This window comes from Bison bison, unplaced genomic scaffold (assembly GCF_000754665.1).
Source record: "Bison bison bison isolate TAMUID 2011002044 unplaced genomic scaffold, Bison_UMD1.0 scf7180017864196, whole genome shotgun sequence".
Taxonomy (NCBI): domain Eukaryota; kingdom Metazoa; phylum Chordata; class Mammalia; order Artiodactyla; family Bovidae; genus Bison; species Bison bison.
In genome coordinates, this window is record NW_011494768.1 from 2637715 (window position 1) to 2656278 (window position 18564).

General features: G+C 37.8%; 1 protein-coding gene across 2 annotated transcripts in view; it reads left to right on the plus strand.

Annotated features, from left to right (window-relative positions):
* The window catches only part of TASP1 (taspase, threonine aspartase, 1), a 265061-nt gene that overhangs the window by 51726 nt on the left and 194771 nt on the right, over window positions 1–18564 (plus strand). For both annotated transcript variants that reach the window (XM_010844151.1, XM_010844152.1), the window contains exons 6-7: window positions 1246–1330; window positions 13717–13796. In XM_010844151.1, the coding sequence (XP_010842453.1) occupies window positions 1246–1330; window positions 13717–13796 (165 nt within the window). The remainder of the gene's footprint in view (window positions 1–1245; window positions 1331–13716; window positions 13797–18564) is intronic.

Sequence of the window (18564 nt, forward strand, 5' to 3'; positions counted from 1 at the left end):
TGCACAGAGCTGGACACGACTGAAGCGACTTAGCAGCAGCAGCAGCAGATGTCCTTTTGAAGCTCTGATGGTGAATTTATAGCTTTGAATTTATGTTAATTTATCAGTTAATTGATGTCTTTATGCCACTGAATCATCATACACAGAAATAAATTTATTTTAAGAGCTTCGTACAGAGATCTGAGTTTTTCTTCTTTTGATAGTTTATCCTTTTTTAGTGGGGGACAGTAGTTTTTGGTGTTTAGCTAAATATCTAGTTTTATGTCAATCTGTTGTTTAATCTGAGGTTTTTCAGTCTCTTTATATCCTGCTGTTTTTTTTTTTTTTGTATTAACAGTGTCCTGAGACTATAAGTTAGTGGTCAAGGGTGTGGTCATTAGCTGCCTCTGTTAAAATCTCAGCATGTGATCCTGGGCAGGTAACTTAACCTTTGCAAATGTTTGCTCAGTAATCATACAGGGTTTATAACTGTACTTATGTGATAGAGGTGAAGTGTCCGTTAAATAATCTGATGCTGGTTAAGGTTTGGCACTGGGCCTGGCCCATACTGGATCCTAAGTTACTGTCACCGGCTTCTGTCGTAGTCATTGTCATACTTGTTATTATTGTTGTCACCCTGGCAGTTCTTTTTCACGCTAATACCTCCTGTCCTATTTTCCTCTGGAGAAGCACCCTTTTCTCCCTCTCCATTTTGTTTTCCCTCCTGGAAACAAGCCTAGCCACATCAATTTCAGTCTTGTACACCTTTGGCCTCTTCTCCCTACTCTCTCCCCATTTGTAGGACTTTATTCTTTCTTGCAGGTGAGATTTAAAATTTTTGTCCATTAATTTTTCTCCCTAAAGAGAAATTTGAAGCTGTTTGTACTCAGGTGTATTCCTTAGAGGAAATTCATGGTTTTGATAATAGATGGCAAATTTCCAGTTAAATTTTTAATTCTATCCTGAAATCTATTAAAAAGGAACCTAATTTAAATTTGTGTTATTTCAAATTCAGTCTTTGCTGCTATAGCACATGATAAAATGAGAATGTATGTTTTTATATTTGTTCTGTTCTTATACCTATAGGTATTCATATATTTGATTTGCTCCTTACTGTTCATGATAAATAACAGTTTTCATTAGTATATTTATAGACAGTTTTCCAAGATATTGATACTTAAAAGTTGTCTTATTGAAACAGCCACAAAATTGAGTGGGAAACTTGAAGACTTTCTGATTTCACTTTCTGCTGATTTTATTTTATAGGAATCAAGAACCCAGTCTCAGTTGCAAACAGACTCTTGTGTGAAGGGCAGAAGGGCAAGCTCTCAGCCGGCCGAATTCCTCCCTGGTAACTGCTTTGCTCTTCTCCGTCTTCCCCCAGGACCTTGGTCTTTGGTGCATGCGGTGTTTGAAGGCTATTTTTATCCACAGAAGGCTGATGCTGTTGGTTACGCATCAGCAGTAGCTTGCCTTTGAGAGGACGACACTCTTTGTTCTGTGATCTCGAAACATTTTGTTTTGAGAGAGAGCTCCGGATGGAAGAGAATATTATGGATTAATGTGCAAAAGAGATCAGAGTTAATTTAGGTTTTGTAATTGATTGTAGAGATGCTTTTGCTGTTAATAAGTGCTTAACTGGGGTCTTTTTATTATAGGAATTTAAAAATATCTTACATGTTTGAGTCCAGAGTCTAAACTCACTTTATTGAGAAGTTTTCAGAATAAAAGTACTTAATTTTGCTCTTCTGGAGAAGCACATTGTGACACTAACATTAGTAAGATTCATCTTTTCTGCAGCATTAAAATATAATTTTCCTTAAAAAACTTTGAACTTGAATGTTGTAAAGAGCCTGCACAAACCTATCATCTAGCTCCAGTAATTAATATTTTTGCCCTTCATCTGTCTTATGTACCTGTCTCTTTCCTGTAGTATTTTAAAGCAAATCCTCACCATTGTATTTCACCCTTATATCATTCTGTAAATTTCTGTGTTTGCAAAATGTAATCACATCCTGTTAACATGCCTAATGATATATTTAATCCACTTTTTAAATTTTTTTATTTTGAACTTTTAATTTTGTATTGGAGTACAACCACTTAACAGTGTTGTGGTAGTTTCTGGTGAACAGCGAAGGGACTCAGCCGTACATACACATGTATCAGTTCTTCCCCAGAGTCCCCTCCCACCCAAGCTGCCTGATAAAATTGATCCAAGTTCCATGTCCTGTGCAGTACGTCCTTGTTGGTTATCCATTTTAAATATTGCAGTGTGCCCCTGACCATCCCAAACTCCCTAACTATCCCTTCCCCCTGGCAACCATAGTTCAGTTTCTAAGTCTGTGAGTCTCTTCTTGCTTTGTAAGTAAGTTCATTCTATCATTTCCTTTTAGATTCCTCATGGAAGGGATGTCACACCATGTTTCTCCTCCTCTGTCTGGCTGACTTCACTCAGAATGACTCTCTAGGTCCATCCATGTTGCTGCAAATGACATTATTTCACTGTTTTTAATGGCTGAGTGATATTCCATCACACACGCACCGCACATCTTCATCCATTCCTCTGTCAGTGGACATTTAGGTTGTTTCCATGCCTTAGCCATTGTAAACAGAGTTATGCATATTTAAAAAAAATCAATGTACATATTATTTTGAAACTTTCTTTTTTTCTTTAAATAGTATGTCTTAGAGATTTTTTCAACATCAGTACATATAAAATATATGTAATGTTTTATAGTTCACCTGTTGAAGTGAAATATGCACGGGCACGTAGGTTGCTCCATGTCCTGGCTGTTGTAAACAGTGCTGCAGTGAACACTGGGGTGCCTGTATCCTTTAGGGTCATCTTTTTCTCTGGATATGTGCCTAGGAGTGGGATTACCTGGTCGTACGGTAGCTCTGTTTTTAGTTTTTTAGGGAACCTCCATACTGTTCTTCACGATAACGTGGATAATAATATAACAATTATGCCTCAGTACTGTCTCATACTCAACTGTCTTCAGTACCATACATGTTCAGTACGCCTGGCTGTTAAGGTTATGTTAATATCCTGTATTGGAAGTTGTGACAGTGGTACTATAGGAATCACTGTTATTTGACTTTCAAGTAATAGAAAATGATATAGTTTTGAAAAATCTTGAAATCTTTTTACCCAAATGTATTCAAGGTATCCCTATTTCCTACCAGCCAGGTTGAGAAAACAAAACATTACCAAGAGACTCGAAGCTGTGTAGATGCGATCCTTGCTAAGGGCATCCTTATCCTTCTGCTGACCCATGCTCATACCCCGACCCCATCTCTGGCCCTGCCCTAGGTAACAGCTGTCCAGAATTGAAGCTTTTCTCATTCTCATCTATTCCTTTATGGTATTAAACACATACAACAAAGGCATACCTCATTTTATTGTGCTTTACAGATACTGTATATATATATTTTTTAACAGATTGAAGGTTTGTGGTAGTTGTGCTTTGAGCCATTTTCCCAACTGCATTTGGTCACTTGATGTCTCTGCGTTACATTTTGATAATTCTCCCAATATTTCAAATGTTTTCATGATGATAGTTGTTATGGTACTCTATGATCAGTGGTGTTTAGTGTTGTTTACTATGACTTGCTGAAGGCTCAGGTGATGCTTAGCATTTTTTAGCAATATCCTGTTTTTAGATTAAGGTGTGTCCAGTATTATTGTACGCATAGTGCTATCGCAGTCTTAATAGAATACAGTGTAGTGTAAACATATGAACTGGGAAATCGGAAAATTTGTGTGACTTGCTTTATTGTGACGTTCACTTAATTGTGGTGGTCTGGAACTGAACCTGCAGTATCTCCGAGGTATGCTAGCACTCTGATTTTCTAAGTCTACACAGACACGTACATAGATGTACAAAAAAGTTCTGGAAAGAAGGTCACGAGACCGTAATTACCTCTAGGAAGCAGGAAGGAAGGAACAAGATGAGGCAGTTGTCAAAGGGGATATGTATAATATTTTTATATTTTACAAAGATGAAATATATGTGAAAAAGCAATGGTCATCTCTGTATTAAAATAATGTCAGAAGGTGATCCTATAGTTGCTTGGAATTAGTGATCTAATTTTCTCACATTGTTCTTCAGCTTTATTTTTTGTTTTCAAAATTGATTTGACCATTTTAGGCATTTTGCACTTTCATGTGAATTTTATAATTATCCTGTCAGTTTCTTTGAATAACCTGCTAGAATTTTGATTAGGTTTTTAACTTGATTCATTTTTTAAGGTCTTCTTTAACTTCTCTGAACAGTGTTTTATAATTTTCAGTGTACAGATTTTGCACAGCTTTTAAAAAGTTTATACGTAAGTGTTTCTTTTTGTTGCTGTGATAAATTTCATACTTTAAAAAAGTTAAATACCAGTGTTCCTTACCAATATAGAAATATAATTGATTTCCTTATATTGATATTCTGGCTTGGAAATTTGCTAAATTCATTTGTTCTCATTTTGTTTTTATAGATTCCATGAAGTTTTCTACATAGATAGTTCTGTCTTCTGGGAATAAAAATAGTTTTATTTCCTTTTTATGTCCATTCCTTTAATTACTTTCTTTTTCCTTATTGCACTGCCTAGCACCTCCTATGCAATGTGAAATAGAAATGCGAGAGTGAACACCCTTGCTTTATTTGTAATCTTAGGGAGGGTGCATTTGTTCTTTACCCTTAGATATGACGGGCTTCCCTCATGGCTTAGATGGTAAAGCATCTGCCTGCAGTATGCGAGACACGGGTTTGATCCCTGGGTCAGGAAGATCCTCTGGAGTAAGGGGCAACCAATTCCAGTATTCTTGCCTGGATAATTCCATAGACAGAGGAGCCTGGCAGGCTACAGTCCACGGGGTTGCAAAGAGTCAGACATGACTGAATGACCAACACTTTACACACATTATGGCTGCTATAGGTTTATCATAGATGCTCTCTATCATGCTGAGAAAGTTCCCTTCTTTTCCTAATGTGCTGAGAATTTTTAATAGGAATGGGTATTGTACTTTTTCAAATACTTCTCTGTATCTATTTGTGATGCTCTTTCTTATTTAGTCAGTTAATACAGTGATTGGGTGATTTTCGACTCTTAAAGTAACAGTTGCATTCCTGGAATAAATTCCACTTGGTTACAATGTATTATCCTTTTATATGTTACTGGATCCAATTTACTAACTTTTTAAAATACTTTTTGCATCTGTGTTTATGAGAGACTTTGGTCTGTAGTTTTCCTGTAATGTCTTTGGTTTGTGTTCATTTTGCTTCCTGGATATGTAGCGATATATGTCATCAAATTTGGAAAAATTTTTGGCTGTTATTTCTTCAGATGTGTCTTTCTCGATCCCTCCTCTTCTGTCTTCTAGGATTCCAGTTACATGTATATTTGACCTCTCATAGTGGTACTGATAATTTTTTTATTTTTCCCATGAATTTTTCTCTTTGTTTCATTTTGAATAATTTCTACTGCTGTTTACTAATTATTTTTTGGCAATACCTGCTGCTGCTGCTAAGTCACTTCAGTCGTGTCCGACTCTGTGCGACCCCATAGACGGCAGCCCACTAGGCTCCCCCATCCCTGGGATTCTCCAGGGAAGAACACTGAGTGGCAATACCTAGTCACCTGTTAATCCCATCCAGTTTATTTTTCATTTCTGACATTGTAGTTTTTAATCTCCAGAAGTTTGATTTGTATCTTTAAAAAAATGTCTTCTGTGTATCTGCCTAACATGTTTAATATTTCCTGTAACTTCTTGAGCATATGAATACAATTATAGTAACTTTTAATATCTTTGTTTACTAATTCTATCATCTTTGTCATTTCTGGGTTTTCAATGGAATGATTTTTCTCATTATAGGTTACATTTTCCTGCTTCTTCATGTTTGGTAATTTTTTTATTAGATTCCACACATTGTGAGTTTTGCCTTATTTGGTGTTGGATATTTTTGTACTTCAATTCTAGGATGTGGTTAATTTATTTAGAGACAGCGTCATCCTTTCAGGCCTTGCTTTATACTTTGTTACACGAACTAGAGAAGCATTTAGCCTTGAGCTAACTTTGCTTTGCTGCTAGGCAAAACCCTTCTGAGTACTATAACAGATGTAACCAGAATGAGGTTTTATTTTTTTAGTGTGACTACTGGGAACAGGAGCTGTTCTGGCCCTATGTGAACTTGGGGATTGTTACCTTTAAAACTTGCATGTTATTCTTTCCCAGACTTTGATAATTTCCTTTTACACATACACTGAAGACAAAGCTGAAGACTGGAGGGACTCTGCAGATTTCCGGAGTCTTTTCTCTGTGTGACTCTCTTCCCTGGGTTTCTGCCCTGTGAACTCTGGCCACCTGGGCGTCTCTGGATGCCCAGCTCTCTGTCTTCAACTCACAGAGACTGCAGGGTTCCTGTTCTGAGTTCCTGTTCCTGTGCCGTGGCAGGAAACTCTCTAGGCAGTAAGCGGGGCCATCATAAGGTTTATCCAGTTTGTTTCCTTTCTCTCAAGGATCACTGTCCTATGCTGCCTACTGGCTAATGTGTGAAAACTGTTTTCTGTATTTGTCTGATTTTTTTCCCCTTTGGTTCAGGCAAGAGTGTAAATGTATTCCTGTTACTCCATCTTGTCCAAAAGCAAAAATCTCTCAAATACCTGCACTGTGGAAAAAACCCAGATTCCCTGAGGATTCTTTGTGTGCGTTAGCTGCTCAGTTGTGTCTGATTCTTTGCAACCCTGTGGACTTTAGCCCACTAGGCTCCTCTCTCCATGGAATTCTCCAGGCAAGAATACTGGAGTGGGTTGCCATTTCCTCCTCCACGGCATCTTCCCTATCCAGGGATTGAACCTGGTTCTCCTACATCACAGGTAGATTTTTTACCATGTGAGCCACCAGGAAAGCCTCCTGAGTATCCTAAATAAATGAAATTAAGTTTATCATGTTTTTACTTTAAGTTTGTTTACACGCAACCCTAATAAGCCTAGTTATGTAATTTCTGTAATGATAATAGTGACCCTTATGCATTCGTACACTGTGAGAGGCACTGTTTTATGTGATTCATATGCATTGTCTCATAATATCATAAAATGATTTATGAGCATAACATACATTTTGTAGATGAAGAAACTGAGTACCTTATTTGACTTGTTATACTATTAAAATTTTATGGAGTCCTTCCTTATCACATTAGAAGCAGCAGACTAGAACTCATAACAAGGCAGTAAAATTCTTTTATAATAGTAAGAAATAGCTGTTTACATCCATTTAGTTACTCATCGCTTACCATTCCTTCATTCAGCAAATATTTATTGTTTAATTCCTGTGTGTTAGATATAGGGATATAAAAACTATCAAAAGCAGATGGAAGACTTAGAAACCATGGTCTTCTGTTGTCATCTATTGAAGAGGCAGGTAACTATGGGGGCAGCAGAGCATTGGGTGTTTTCTAAGAAGTCTTCAAATAAAAAGTTCATCTCTCTGTATACCTCATTGAGAAAGACAGGGAGTATATCTGTTTCAGCTGCATCGAAAGTTGTTAGAATTTTGTAAACTCTTATTCTTTCTTAAAAAAAAAAAATCCCTCAGCAGAATTTTAGGAGGAATGGTATTTTTATTAGCTGATAATCTTTTATATTTTAATTTTCTGGTTATTGTCAGCATGACATGATGCATTATTTAAATTTTGGTATTTGGTCAGACTAGCTGAATATTTGATATCTTCATAAATTTGGTGGAACGGAGGAGGGGACGACAGAGGATGAGATGGCTGGATGGCATCACCGACTCAATGGACGTGAGTTTGAGTGAACTCCGGGAGTGGGTGATGGACAGGGAGGCCTGGCGTGCTGCGATTCATGGGTTAGCAAAGAGTCAGACACAACTGAGCGACTGAACTGATTATCATAAACTGTGCCATGTTTTCCCAAGTTGATTTTATTTATAAAAATATATTTTCACTCTTTTCTCCTCCATGATGATATGGTGTAACTTTGATAGGCCTTACCATCTAGAACAAAGGTTGTCAAACTACGGCCTATGGGACAGATCTGGTCTGCTGCCTGTTTTTGTCAGTCGCGTTTTTTGGGAACACAGCCACTCCCATTTGTGTGCATACTGCCTGTGGCTGCTTGTGCTCTGCAAAGGAGCTGTTGCATCCGAGACATCTGGGTACAAAGCCTAAATTATTTGCTGTCTGGCCCTCTAGCTGAAAAAATTTGCTAACTCCTAACCTATTATAGAATAAGTTATAATTTTTTATAAGTATAAACTTTAATAGTTTTGTTTGACTTGGCATTTTCTTTTTTCACTGTATAGTTCATTTCATTCATTTATTTATCTTGGCTGTGCTGGGTCTTCGTCGCTGTGCGTGGGTTTTCTCTAGTTGTGGCGAGTGGGGGCCTCTCTCTAGTTGCGCTGCACAGGCTTCTCTTGTTGCAGAGCACAGGCTCTAAGCATGTGGGCTTCAGCAGCTGTGGCGTGTGGGCTCAGGAGTCGTGGTGCACAGTTGAGTTGCTCCTTGGCATGTGGAATCTTCCTGGATCAAGGGTTGAACCTGAGTCCTATGCATTGGCCGGCAGATTCTTATCCATTGTACCTCTGGGGAAGTCCAAGTTATAATTTTTGGAAATTTTGTTTCTTTTGGTGAAAAAGGGAAGGCTTGGAAAACATTGTTGCTTCATGTTTAATATGAGTTAACCTAAAATGCTCATTCAGTTCAGTTCAGTTCAGTTGCTCAATCGTGTCTGACTCTTTGCAACCCCATGGACTGCAGCATGTCAGGCCTCCCTGTCCATCACCAACTCCCGGAGTTTACCCAAATTCATGTCCACTGAGTCAGTGATGCCATCCAACCATCTCATCCTCTGTCGTCCACTTCTCCTCCTGCCCTCAATCTTTCCCAAAATCAGCGTCTTTTCCAGTGAGTCAGCTCTTCGCATCAGGTGGTCAAAGTATTGGAGTTTCAGCTTCAACATCACTCCCTCCAATGAACACCCAGGACTGATCTCCTTTAGAATGGACTGGTTGGATCTCCTTGCAGTCCATGGGACTCTCAAGAGTCTTCTCCAACACCACAGTTCAAAAGCATCAATTCTTCAGCACTTAGCTTTCTTTATAGTCCAACTCTCACATCCCATATATGACCACTGGAAAAACCATAGCCTTGACTAGATGGGCCTTTGTTGGCAAAATAATGTCTCTGCTTTTTAATATGCTGTCTAGGTTGGTCATAACTTTCCTTCCAAGTAGTAAGTGTCTTTTAATTTCATGGTTGCAGTTATCATCTGCAGTGATTTTGGAGCCCAGAAAAATGAAGTCAGCCACTGTTTCCCCATCTGTTCACCATGAAGTGATGGGATGGATGCCATGATCTTCGTTTTCTGAATGTAGAGCTTTAAGCCAACCTTTTCACTCTCCTCTTTCACTTTCATCAAGAGGTTCTTTAGTTCTTCACTTTCTGCCTTAAGGGTGGTGGTATCTGCATATCTGAGGTTATTGATATTTCTTCTGGCAATCTTGATTCCAGCTTTTGCTTCCTCCAGCCCGTTAGACCCTAGGATTTTTTGAGATGCAAATTTAGTTTTTGGTACATTGTTTATTTGAAAATGCAGTTAAACTTATTGTATTTCATAAATTCATTCGGATTTTAGTACTTTTGTATGAATGTGAAAAGAATATTTAAAGACCTATAGATTAAAAGAAACATAAGAAGACCTATCAACTAATCAGAAAATAAGGATGGATTAGTTGGATTTCCCCTCAAATAAAATAGTTTAAAAGGCAAAATAACAATAATAGCACAACTTTTAGGAAAAAATCAGGGAAATGTGAACATCAATTGAATAAACTTTTGATTCCAAGGATTTATTGTTAAATTTTTTAAGGTGTCAATTTGTTATGTTGTGGTTATGTATTTTTTTTAAGTTGCTTTTTTAGAGATGTTAAAATATTTATATTTGAAGTTATGTGATGTCTGAGGTTTGCTTCAGAATGGTCTGGATGGGAGTGAAGTAAAGACGAGCAGTGTGTTAATCACTGGTGAGATAGGGTGAGGATCCTTTTGGATTCACTATAGACTATTCACTGTAATGTACGTGTTTACAAATTTTTACAATAACATTTTGAGAAGAGTTAAATCCTTGTTATTTAATATGTTCACTATTTCTTTTTCCACGTATAGCAGGTTCTCCTTTATTTGCACTTTCTGTGTTTGTAAGCTGTAAATAAGCAGTAGCCACCAAATTGATGGTCTTTCTTCAATTCTGTGTGTTTGTGGTAAACAAAGAAGTCCTAGGTAAAACAGGCAGAAATCTGTTTTGAAGTCCAAAGAAGCAGCTATCATTTTCTTCTCTGTCTCTCTTATCTAGCATAATGCATTTTAAGCAGTTTTGAGAGCTTTCTAAAGTCACTGAATTACCCATTTTTAGACTGACAATAGCGTCATGATTTTTGAAAACAGTTCCCATCCGTAGAATCCCAGGCGGCCTCGGTGCGTCTCTGTGTGTTTGGTTGTGCTGGCCCTTCAGTATCTCAGCTCGCTGACGGTCACCCGGTCAGCACTGGTCTCAGTACACTGTTGCTTTTGTTGCGTAACACTTTAGACTTGCTTTAGTGTAAATTAAGGAGAGCATAACACAAGGACAGTGCTGTCCTTTAGAGAATTTTGACACCCTCATTTATTATTTTGTTGAGTATCTTGCAGTTGTTTGTTTATGATTAGTGTGTTCTAGGCGTTGTTCTGAGTGGCTATGTGGATATCAATGAAAAACAAAGATCCCTGCTCTAATGAAGCTTACAGTTTATTTGAGGGAGACATGTAAACAACAGAGATAATATGTAAGCTGTACAGTGTCTGGGCTTCCCTGGTGGCTCAGATGGTAAAGAATTCACCTGCAATGCAGGAGACCTGGGTTCGATGCCTGGGTTGGTTCATGGAGTCACAAAGAGTCAGACACAACTGAGCTACTGAGCACACACACACACACAGTGTATAGTATGTCATAAGGTGGAAAAAATGTAAAAAGGGCAGAATGAGAGAGATTAAGAGTACTGGGTAGAGGAGTGTAGAGTGTTGAGTAGTTTTAAAGTATTGAGTTTCAGGCCTCATCAAGGAGATATGTTTAAACAGATGGAGAAATTTGCCATTTGGGAAAGAAGGAAGACCCTGACTGGGCACAGTCAGGGCCAAGGCCCTGAGGCCAGAGCTCCCTTGACATGTTTGTGTTTTTACGGGACGCTGGAGTAGCCTTACCAGGAGGTGGGGGAGATGAGGGGAGGAAGGGGAGAGAGGACTGGATCACGTGAGCGCCTGGAAATTCTGCCAAAGGCTCCAGTTTGCAGGCTAGTGTCGTCACAAGGGGCTTCTCAGGATTTTGAGAAGAGGAGTGTCATTACCTGACTTGCATTTCCCAAGGATATCAGTGGCTAGTGTGTTGAGATGGGACCAAGGCAGGGAACCGAGCAAGGCAAGCACGAGAGTGAGGGGCTGTTGCAGCAATCCAGGAGAGCGACGGAGGCAGCTCAGACCCAGGTGGTGCAGGGGAGTGGTGAGAAGTGGCCAGATTCTGAGTGTTTTAACAAGGTGGAGTCAGTGGGTTTCCTAGTGAATTGAGATGAAACTTCTATGAAAGCTTTCTCCTTGGAGAATCATGAATATTTGGGAAAAATTTGAGTTGGTGCTGCAGTTAGTGTTCTGGGAAGTGATTTTTTGCTTTTATAGGATGTGCTCAGCTGCTTCAGTTTGTCCAACTTTGAAACCCCATGGACTGTAGCCCACCAGTCTTCTCTGTCCGTGGGATTTTCCAGGCAAGAATACTGCAGTGGGTCACCATTTTCTCCTCCAGGGAATCTTCCCAACACAGAGATCAAACCCACATCTCTTGTATCTCCTGAATTGCTGGCGGATTCCTTACCACTAGTGCCACCTGGGAAGCCCTTTTGATTGTATAGTTTTTAACCAAGCTCACATAATTTTATAGTGTTTTAAAATGATTTTAAAAGCAGTTATATGCCATTTTTTTGTGATGTTGCACTACTGGACATGTAATTTTGGATAGTAAGGAAAGTCAGGTATTCAGAAGCATCCATGATGCTCACTTTCTTGGTAAATATTATAAAATGCCTAACATTTAAAAACTTGCATTGCAGACAGTGGCAAACTGATTTCATTTAGAATGAAATCTATGAATGATTGAGAAATGAAAAATAACACTAAGCATATTTTATAAAATGCTTTTGATCCCAGATACTGGGATCGAGCTCCAAATGACCAGTGGGTGTGCTGAGGATATTAGATTCAGCTCCAAACTTCTGTCTTGATCATTTTATGCACTACTTCAGCATCTCCTTTACATTTTCACATGAGTAGAAGTTATTTCTTGTATCAAAGTCTTTTTGGAGCAGGAGAAAGTGCTACAAATGCCATCAGGATAGTTCAACTTGCATCCAAGTTCCTACTTGAATTATTCTTCCGTTTTCCTTTATGTGACAGCTTTTCTTGGCTGTTTCTTTGCAGTGGTCTTCATTTGATACAAGAATAGGAGAACTGTTTTCTATTTTTGGAGTCCTTTAGAATTTTTTAAAAAAATGCAAGTTTGAAGAGGTGAAGTTGTTTATTCTTGTGGACTCTCTCCCTCCTCTTTTTTTTTTCTTTTTAAAAGCTCCCTCAGCTCCAAGCTCTGTATATATTGGAAAAGTTATTGAGCCTAACAATGTAGTTTCTCTTTGGAACTGTTTGAATATATTTCTAAGTATCTACTTTGACTTTCTTCTGATCTGTCATTGATCTTATTAACAATCAAATCTAAAGACTTCAATATGTATTACTTTGAGTTTTTATTGTTGGATGATTAGAGGAATAGAAACAAAAAATGGGGAGCAGGAAACTAATGAGTAGGCTCTAGTTCAAGGAATCCATTACCGGCTGGGTGAGATCTTTAAGAAGTTGGCTGTGGAAGGAGATGAAGTGATTGATTATTATGGTAACTGCTTGCTATTACTGTGTTAGGGAATGGAGTGGTTAATTATCCTGCATGCTATTTGAAATCTTTGAAAGGAAGTCTTTTACAGTTAGCTAACAGTATCCTTTTATTCACTTTCTGTTATGTTAAAACCTGCAGTTGGGGATTAAAAAATGACCTCTGGGGCACACCACACTACCTTACCACAGTGAAAATATGGTTCTGAATCATATATGTGTGTGTGTGTGTATTGCATCGAGGCTTAGAAATGTAAGTGCATATCATTGTGTTTGGGCATCTCTGGATGTACCCCACTCATTTTGGATAGATCCAGCTGTTATGCTAGGCAAGAATACCAACTCTGAAGACACTTGCTTAAGCTTTAACTCTTAACATGATTAAAATAGTTCTTGTACAAAAACTGAGAACCACTTTGATCCAAGATAAATCTTTATATTTTCCATTGGGAAATCAACTATTTTTACTTCTTATGTTGCATTTTACCAATTTTTACTTATTAGTTATTGCAAATGATATCATACCATTTACTGTTTCCAACTGTAAAATGTCTAACTTGGGGAAAAATTAAATGAATTCTTTTGGTATATAGCTATTTTGAGGTATTGCAAAATTTTTAGTTGTCTTATTATATTGCTTATCTTACTTTATTATATATGTATATAAATAATATATGTATACAAATAAATATATTTATTTATTGCCTATATACATGTAGGAGAAGATGACACTGAATTTTTAAAAGAATAATCTTTCTGTTGTTAGCTTTTTAGTTGGAGAAGGAGCCTACAGATGGGCAGTAGATCATGGAATACCCTCTTGCCCTCCTAGCATCATGACCACAAGTGAGTAAAAACTTTTCAAAATTAAGCTGTATTAGCATATATACCTGAAAGTGTTACATTGCTTTTGATCCATGTAGCACCTGTATTTAAGGAAGAAAGCTTGTATATTGAAATATTTTAGTTAAAAGATACGTAGAAAGTTGGTTGATGTTCAGTCAACTTTATCTTCCTGAGGGCCCCCCACTCCTGCTCTCTCATGCTTTTATAGAAGTATTGTTAAAGGATCCTTTGTAGGCTACTTAAAATAATTACTGACAGTCAAACCATAATACCACCCACTTAAAGAGAGAGAAGAAAACATAGGTCAACATTTACCAATCCTTGAGCCGAAGAAGGCCTATCTAGGTACCAAGTGTAGGAGAAGGAAAAACAAAAAAACAGAAAAAAGGTCAAAGGTCATAAATAGATAATAAAACAATTAAGAGGGACATTTAAATTAAGATGAGTACATGATAAATCTTACTTGTTAAATCCCTCTTACTTGGTGAAGGAGTTAAAAAATATATTACTGCTGGTAAGTGTGTGGTCAGATGAACATAATACATTGTAGGTACAAATGTAGATTGGCAGAAATTTGGGAGGATGTTGTTGAGTAATATAAATCCAAAGCCTTAAACCCATTCTGCTTCTCTGAACTTGTTATTGGAGATATAGACAAATTTATGTAGAAGGGTGCTCAGTGAGCATTATTAAAAATGTAAAAAAAATTCAATTATGTATAAAATAAACTACAAGGATATATTGTACTACACAGGGAATATAGCTAATAACTATAAGTAGAATGTAAGCTTTAAAAATTGTGAATCACTGTACTGTACATCTGCTACTTATATCATATTGTACATCAACTATACTTCAATTAAGAAAAAGAGAAAGAAAAACATTAACAATTATAAAAAATTTTGAGAAACTCTTATATCCAACCCAGAAGAATGTAAGTAAATAAACCGTCACATATTCTTATAATAAAATGTTATAAAGTAACTAGAAATTGTTATAAAGACATGATTAAATCTAATAATGACTTTAAAAAGTAAAAAATGGATATAAATATCTATATTTGTGTGTTTCATATGTCTATCTTGAGAAAGAAGTCATGACTGCATATTTATCATAAAACAAAGAAATTGTTTAAAAACATAGACAAAATTAAAAAAAAATTTTAGTAAGTAATCTATGCTGCTGCTGCTAAGTCGCTTCAGTTGTGTCCGACTCTGTGCGACCCCATAGACAGCAGCCCACCAGGCTCCCCCATCCCTGGGATTCTCCAGGCAAGAACACTAGAGTGGGTTGCCATTTCCTTCTCCGACGCGTGAAAGTGAAAAGTGAAAGTGAAGTTGCTCAGTCGTGTCCGACTCATAGTGACCCCATGGACTGCAGCCCACCAGGCTTCTCTGTCCATGGGATTTTCCGGGCAAGAGTATTGGAGTGGGGTGCCATTGCCTTCTCCAAGTAATCTATGAGTATAATTTAAATAATCAAATGGAAAAATGAGGACTCATTGGCTCCAAGGAAACCAAGTTGTAGAAAAAAGAGATAATTATCTATCACAGCAAGTGTTTAGCAAGGACCAGCTGTTAGTAACATATTCACAAAATGAGTTTAATATCACTGAAAGTTGGACTGGCAAGAGGCAGGCAGGAGAAGTGTGTGTGCAGGGAGGCAGGGAGGATGAGACCTCTGTGTTCTCACAGTCCCTGTCACTAATTCTGCTTTAAGCTCTCCCCAGTGGATCTTGGGGTAGAGCCGCTGTGCCAGTTGGTTTTGTTTTTCCCTGGACACAGGCCCCTTGGCAACCTGACTCTGCCTGGGTGCTGCCCCTAGGCCTGCTGTGCAGCTGTCCTCTGCTCCTCACTGCTCTGTCACTCTGGAGTTGCCTTTTCCTCTCTCCAGTATCAATGTGGCTGCTTCCTGAATGGAATGTGTGGGTTTTTTTTTTTTTCCTTGTTTTACTCCCACATTTGGTATATGTAAGATGGGAAATCACTTACACTTAGGTTTCTGAAGAAATTGCTCCATCTTCTAACTTCCAGTCTTGCTAATATGCAGTCCATTGGCATTTTGGTTCCCAGTTCTTTGTGGTGTATTTTTCCTCTTTCAAAGGAAGTTCTTTATTCTATGTTCTTATTACGACAATGATACTTTGGGATAAGTCTGTTTTTCTATTTATGATTGCTGAGTCCACTTTTGGCCTTTCCATCTGGAAATCCATCTGCTTCTGTTTGGAGAGATTTTTTTTAGAAGATCTTGTGATAACGGTCTCCACCTACTTCTCTATATTTTTCTAATATCTATGAATTAGAGGTTTGATCTTGTGCTCTAATCCTATGTATCCTTTTCAACAGTTACTTTTTTTTCTCCTTTTAAAAATCTCTTTTATCCTATTGTCTGGGAAGTTTCTTCAATTTTATCTTCCAAATCTTCTACTTCTAATGAATTTGTAATTTTGATTTTAGTATTTTTCAGCTTTACTGATGGCTCAGCAGGTAAAGACTCCCAAGATGCAGGAGCTGTGGGTTTGATCCCTGGGTCGGAAAGATCCCTTGGAGGAGAGATAGAAACCTACTCCAGTACTCTTGTCTGGAAAATCCCATGGCTTTACAGAGGAGCCTGGTGGGCTCCAATCCATGGATCTATGATTAATACTTTTAAAACATGATATCCTTGTTCTTGTTTCATGAACTCAGCATTTTTGCTTTCTCTCTTGGGATATTATGGTTTAAAACGTGCTCTTATCTGCTATTTCTGCTTCCTCTGTCTTTGTGTTTGTGTGTTTTGGACACTAATACATGTTTGCTAATTTCCTCAGCTATCTAGTGGCCCTCTGCCGTTTCATATTCCCGAGTGAGGCACCTAAAGGCCTGTTGGCAGCTTTGTGTGAGAGGGCAGGTCTGTTTGACCTCAAGAGAGGAGGCGTGGTAATTTCTCTATGCAGTTTTTCTCCTGGGTTAGGGAGAGACATCTTCCCACCTCTGGGAGGGCGGTATCCCGTATTTGGGTATAGCACATGGGAAGGGCTGGAGGTGTTCCTTTGCCTTCCTCAGACTTTTACGTCAAAGTCTGTTTTTTTAGGTAGAGTCCGTGCCTGCTCCCAGCTGTGCTCCATGTCAGCTAAATTGGGGCCCGTCTGGTTCAGTCTCTCCAGGAGGTAGCTTCATGTTTTCTGCAAGTGCAAGGAAAGGATCTGGGCATCTCCATCTGCCTGTTCTCCTGGTTTTAGTCCCGACCTGGCTTTCAGACACACCAGGTGCCTTCTGTTTCAAGTTCTCTTGATGTTTCTTTGGCAGAAATTAGTTTAGTTTGGCCGAGATTAGTTTGATTTGTGATGTCCTGGCTAGTGGGCATTGGGGTTCATCTTCTTCTGCTCGATTAGTTACTTGCTTTCTATTTTCTAAAACTGCTGATATCACTCTTCTCTTATACTCACCCCTTGTGAATGCCAGTCTTCCTCCCCACTTACATTTCTTTCTGGTAAATTTTTAGTAGGGCATGGGGATGAATTCATGCATTCAGTCTGCCAATTTTACTTCAGAACATTTATATAAAAACATATTATAAAATAGTACTAGATTTTTGCAAGATGGCAAAATTATTTTTGACTATATATTAGTATTTTATACTTGGAATAAGAAAAACATAAGGTATCATAGGTTTTTTTTTTTTTTTAATGACATATACCCAATCAACAAGAAATCTCTGAATAAATAAGGTGTTTGAAAGTTAAGTGATATATTCATTTTTTGTTTTGGCAAAAAAGAATGGTTTTGACTTACGAATTTAAAAGGAGAAGCTATAACTATTATTTAGATTAAAGAAATTTTAAATACCATCCGATATTCAGCCATTTGTTTAATCCTCAGTATAAATAAAATGGTGTTTTGGTGCTGTTTAATGATAATGCTTTATACTTGATTACCTTTAGGGGGCATAATTTGTAGGTTTTTATTCTCCTTCAACTTTCAGAATGTCTTTCTAAGGTTTATCCTAAATTTCTTACACATTTTCACATATAATTACTTATTTCATTCCTGTATGTAGATTTGAATTTCTTTCTGGCATCATTTCCTTTAGCTTGGAATGCAAAAACTTTTCTGGTAATGTGGTAGATGTGGTAGTGAAAAATCTTCTCAGCTTTCATTATCTGGGGGAAAAAAAGTCCTTAGTTTCCTTTTGCTTTGAAAAGATATTTTTTGTTGGATATAGACTTCTAGGTTGGCAGGTTTTTTTTTTTTTTTTCTTTTAGCACTTTCAAAAAATTGTGTTAAAATATTCATAATGTAAAATTTACCATTTTAACAGTTTTTAAGTGTGTGACTCAGTGGTATTAAGTACATTCACAGTGTTGATTAACTATTACCGTTGTCCATTCCTATTGTCTCCTTAACTCAGACAGAAACTCTGTATCTAGTAAACAGTGATTACCCACCACGCCTCTTCCCTGCCCCTGGCAACCTCTCTTCTGCTTACTTTGTCTATGAGTTTGCCTATTCTAGGTTCCTTCTCTAAGTGGAATCACATAATATTTGTCCTTTTGTGTCTGGATTATTTCCTTAGTATGTTTCCAAAGTTCATCTATATTGTAGATGATATATCTATATATATCAGGATTTCCTTCTTCAGATCAGTCTCTCAGTCATGTCCGACTCTTTGCGACCCCATGAATCGCAGCACCAACTCCCGGAGTTCACTGAGACTCATGTCCATCGAGTCAGTGATGCCATCCAGCCATCTCATCCTCTGTCGTCCCCTTCTCCTCCTGCCCCCAATC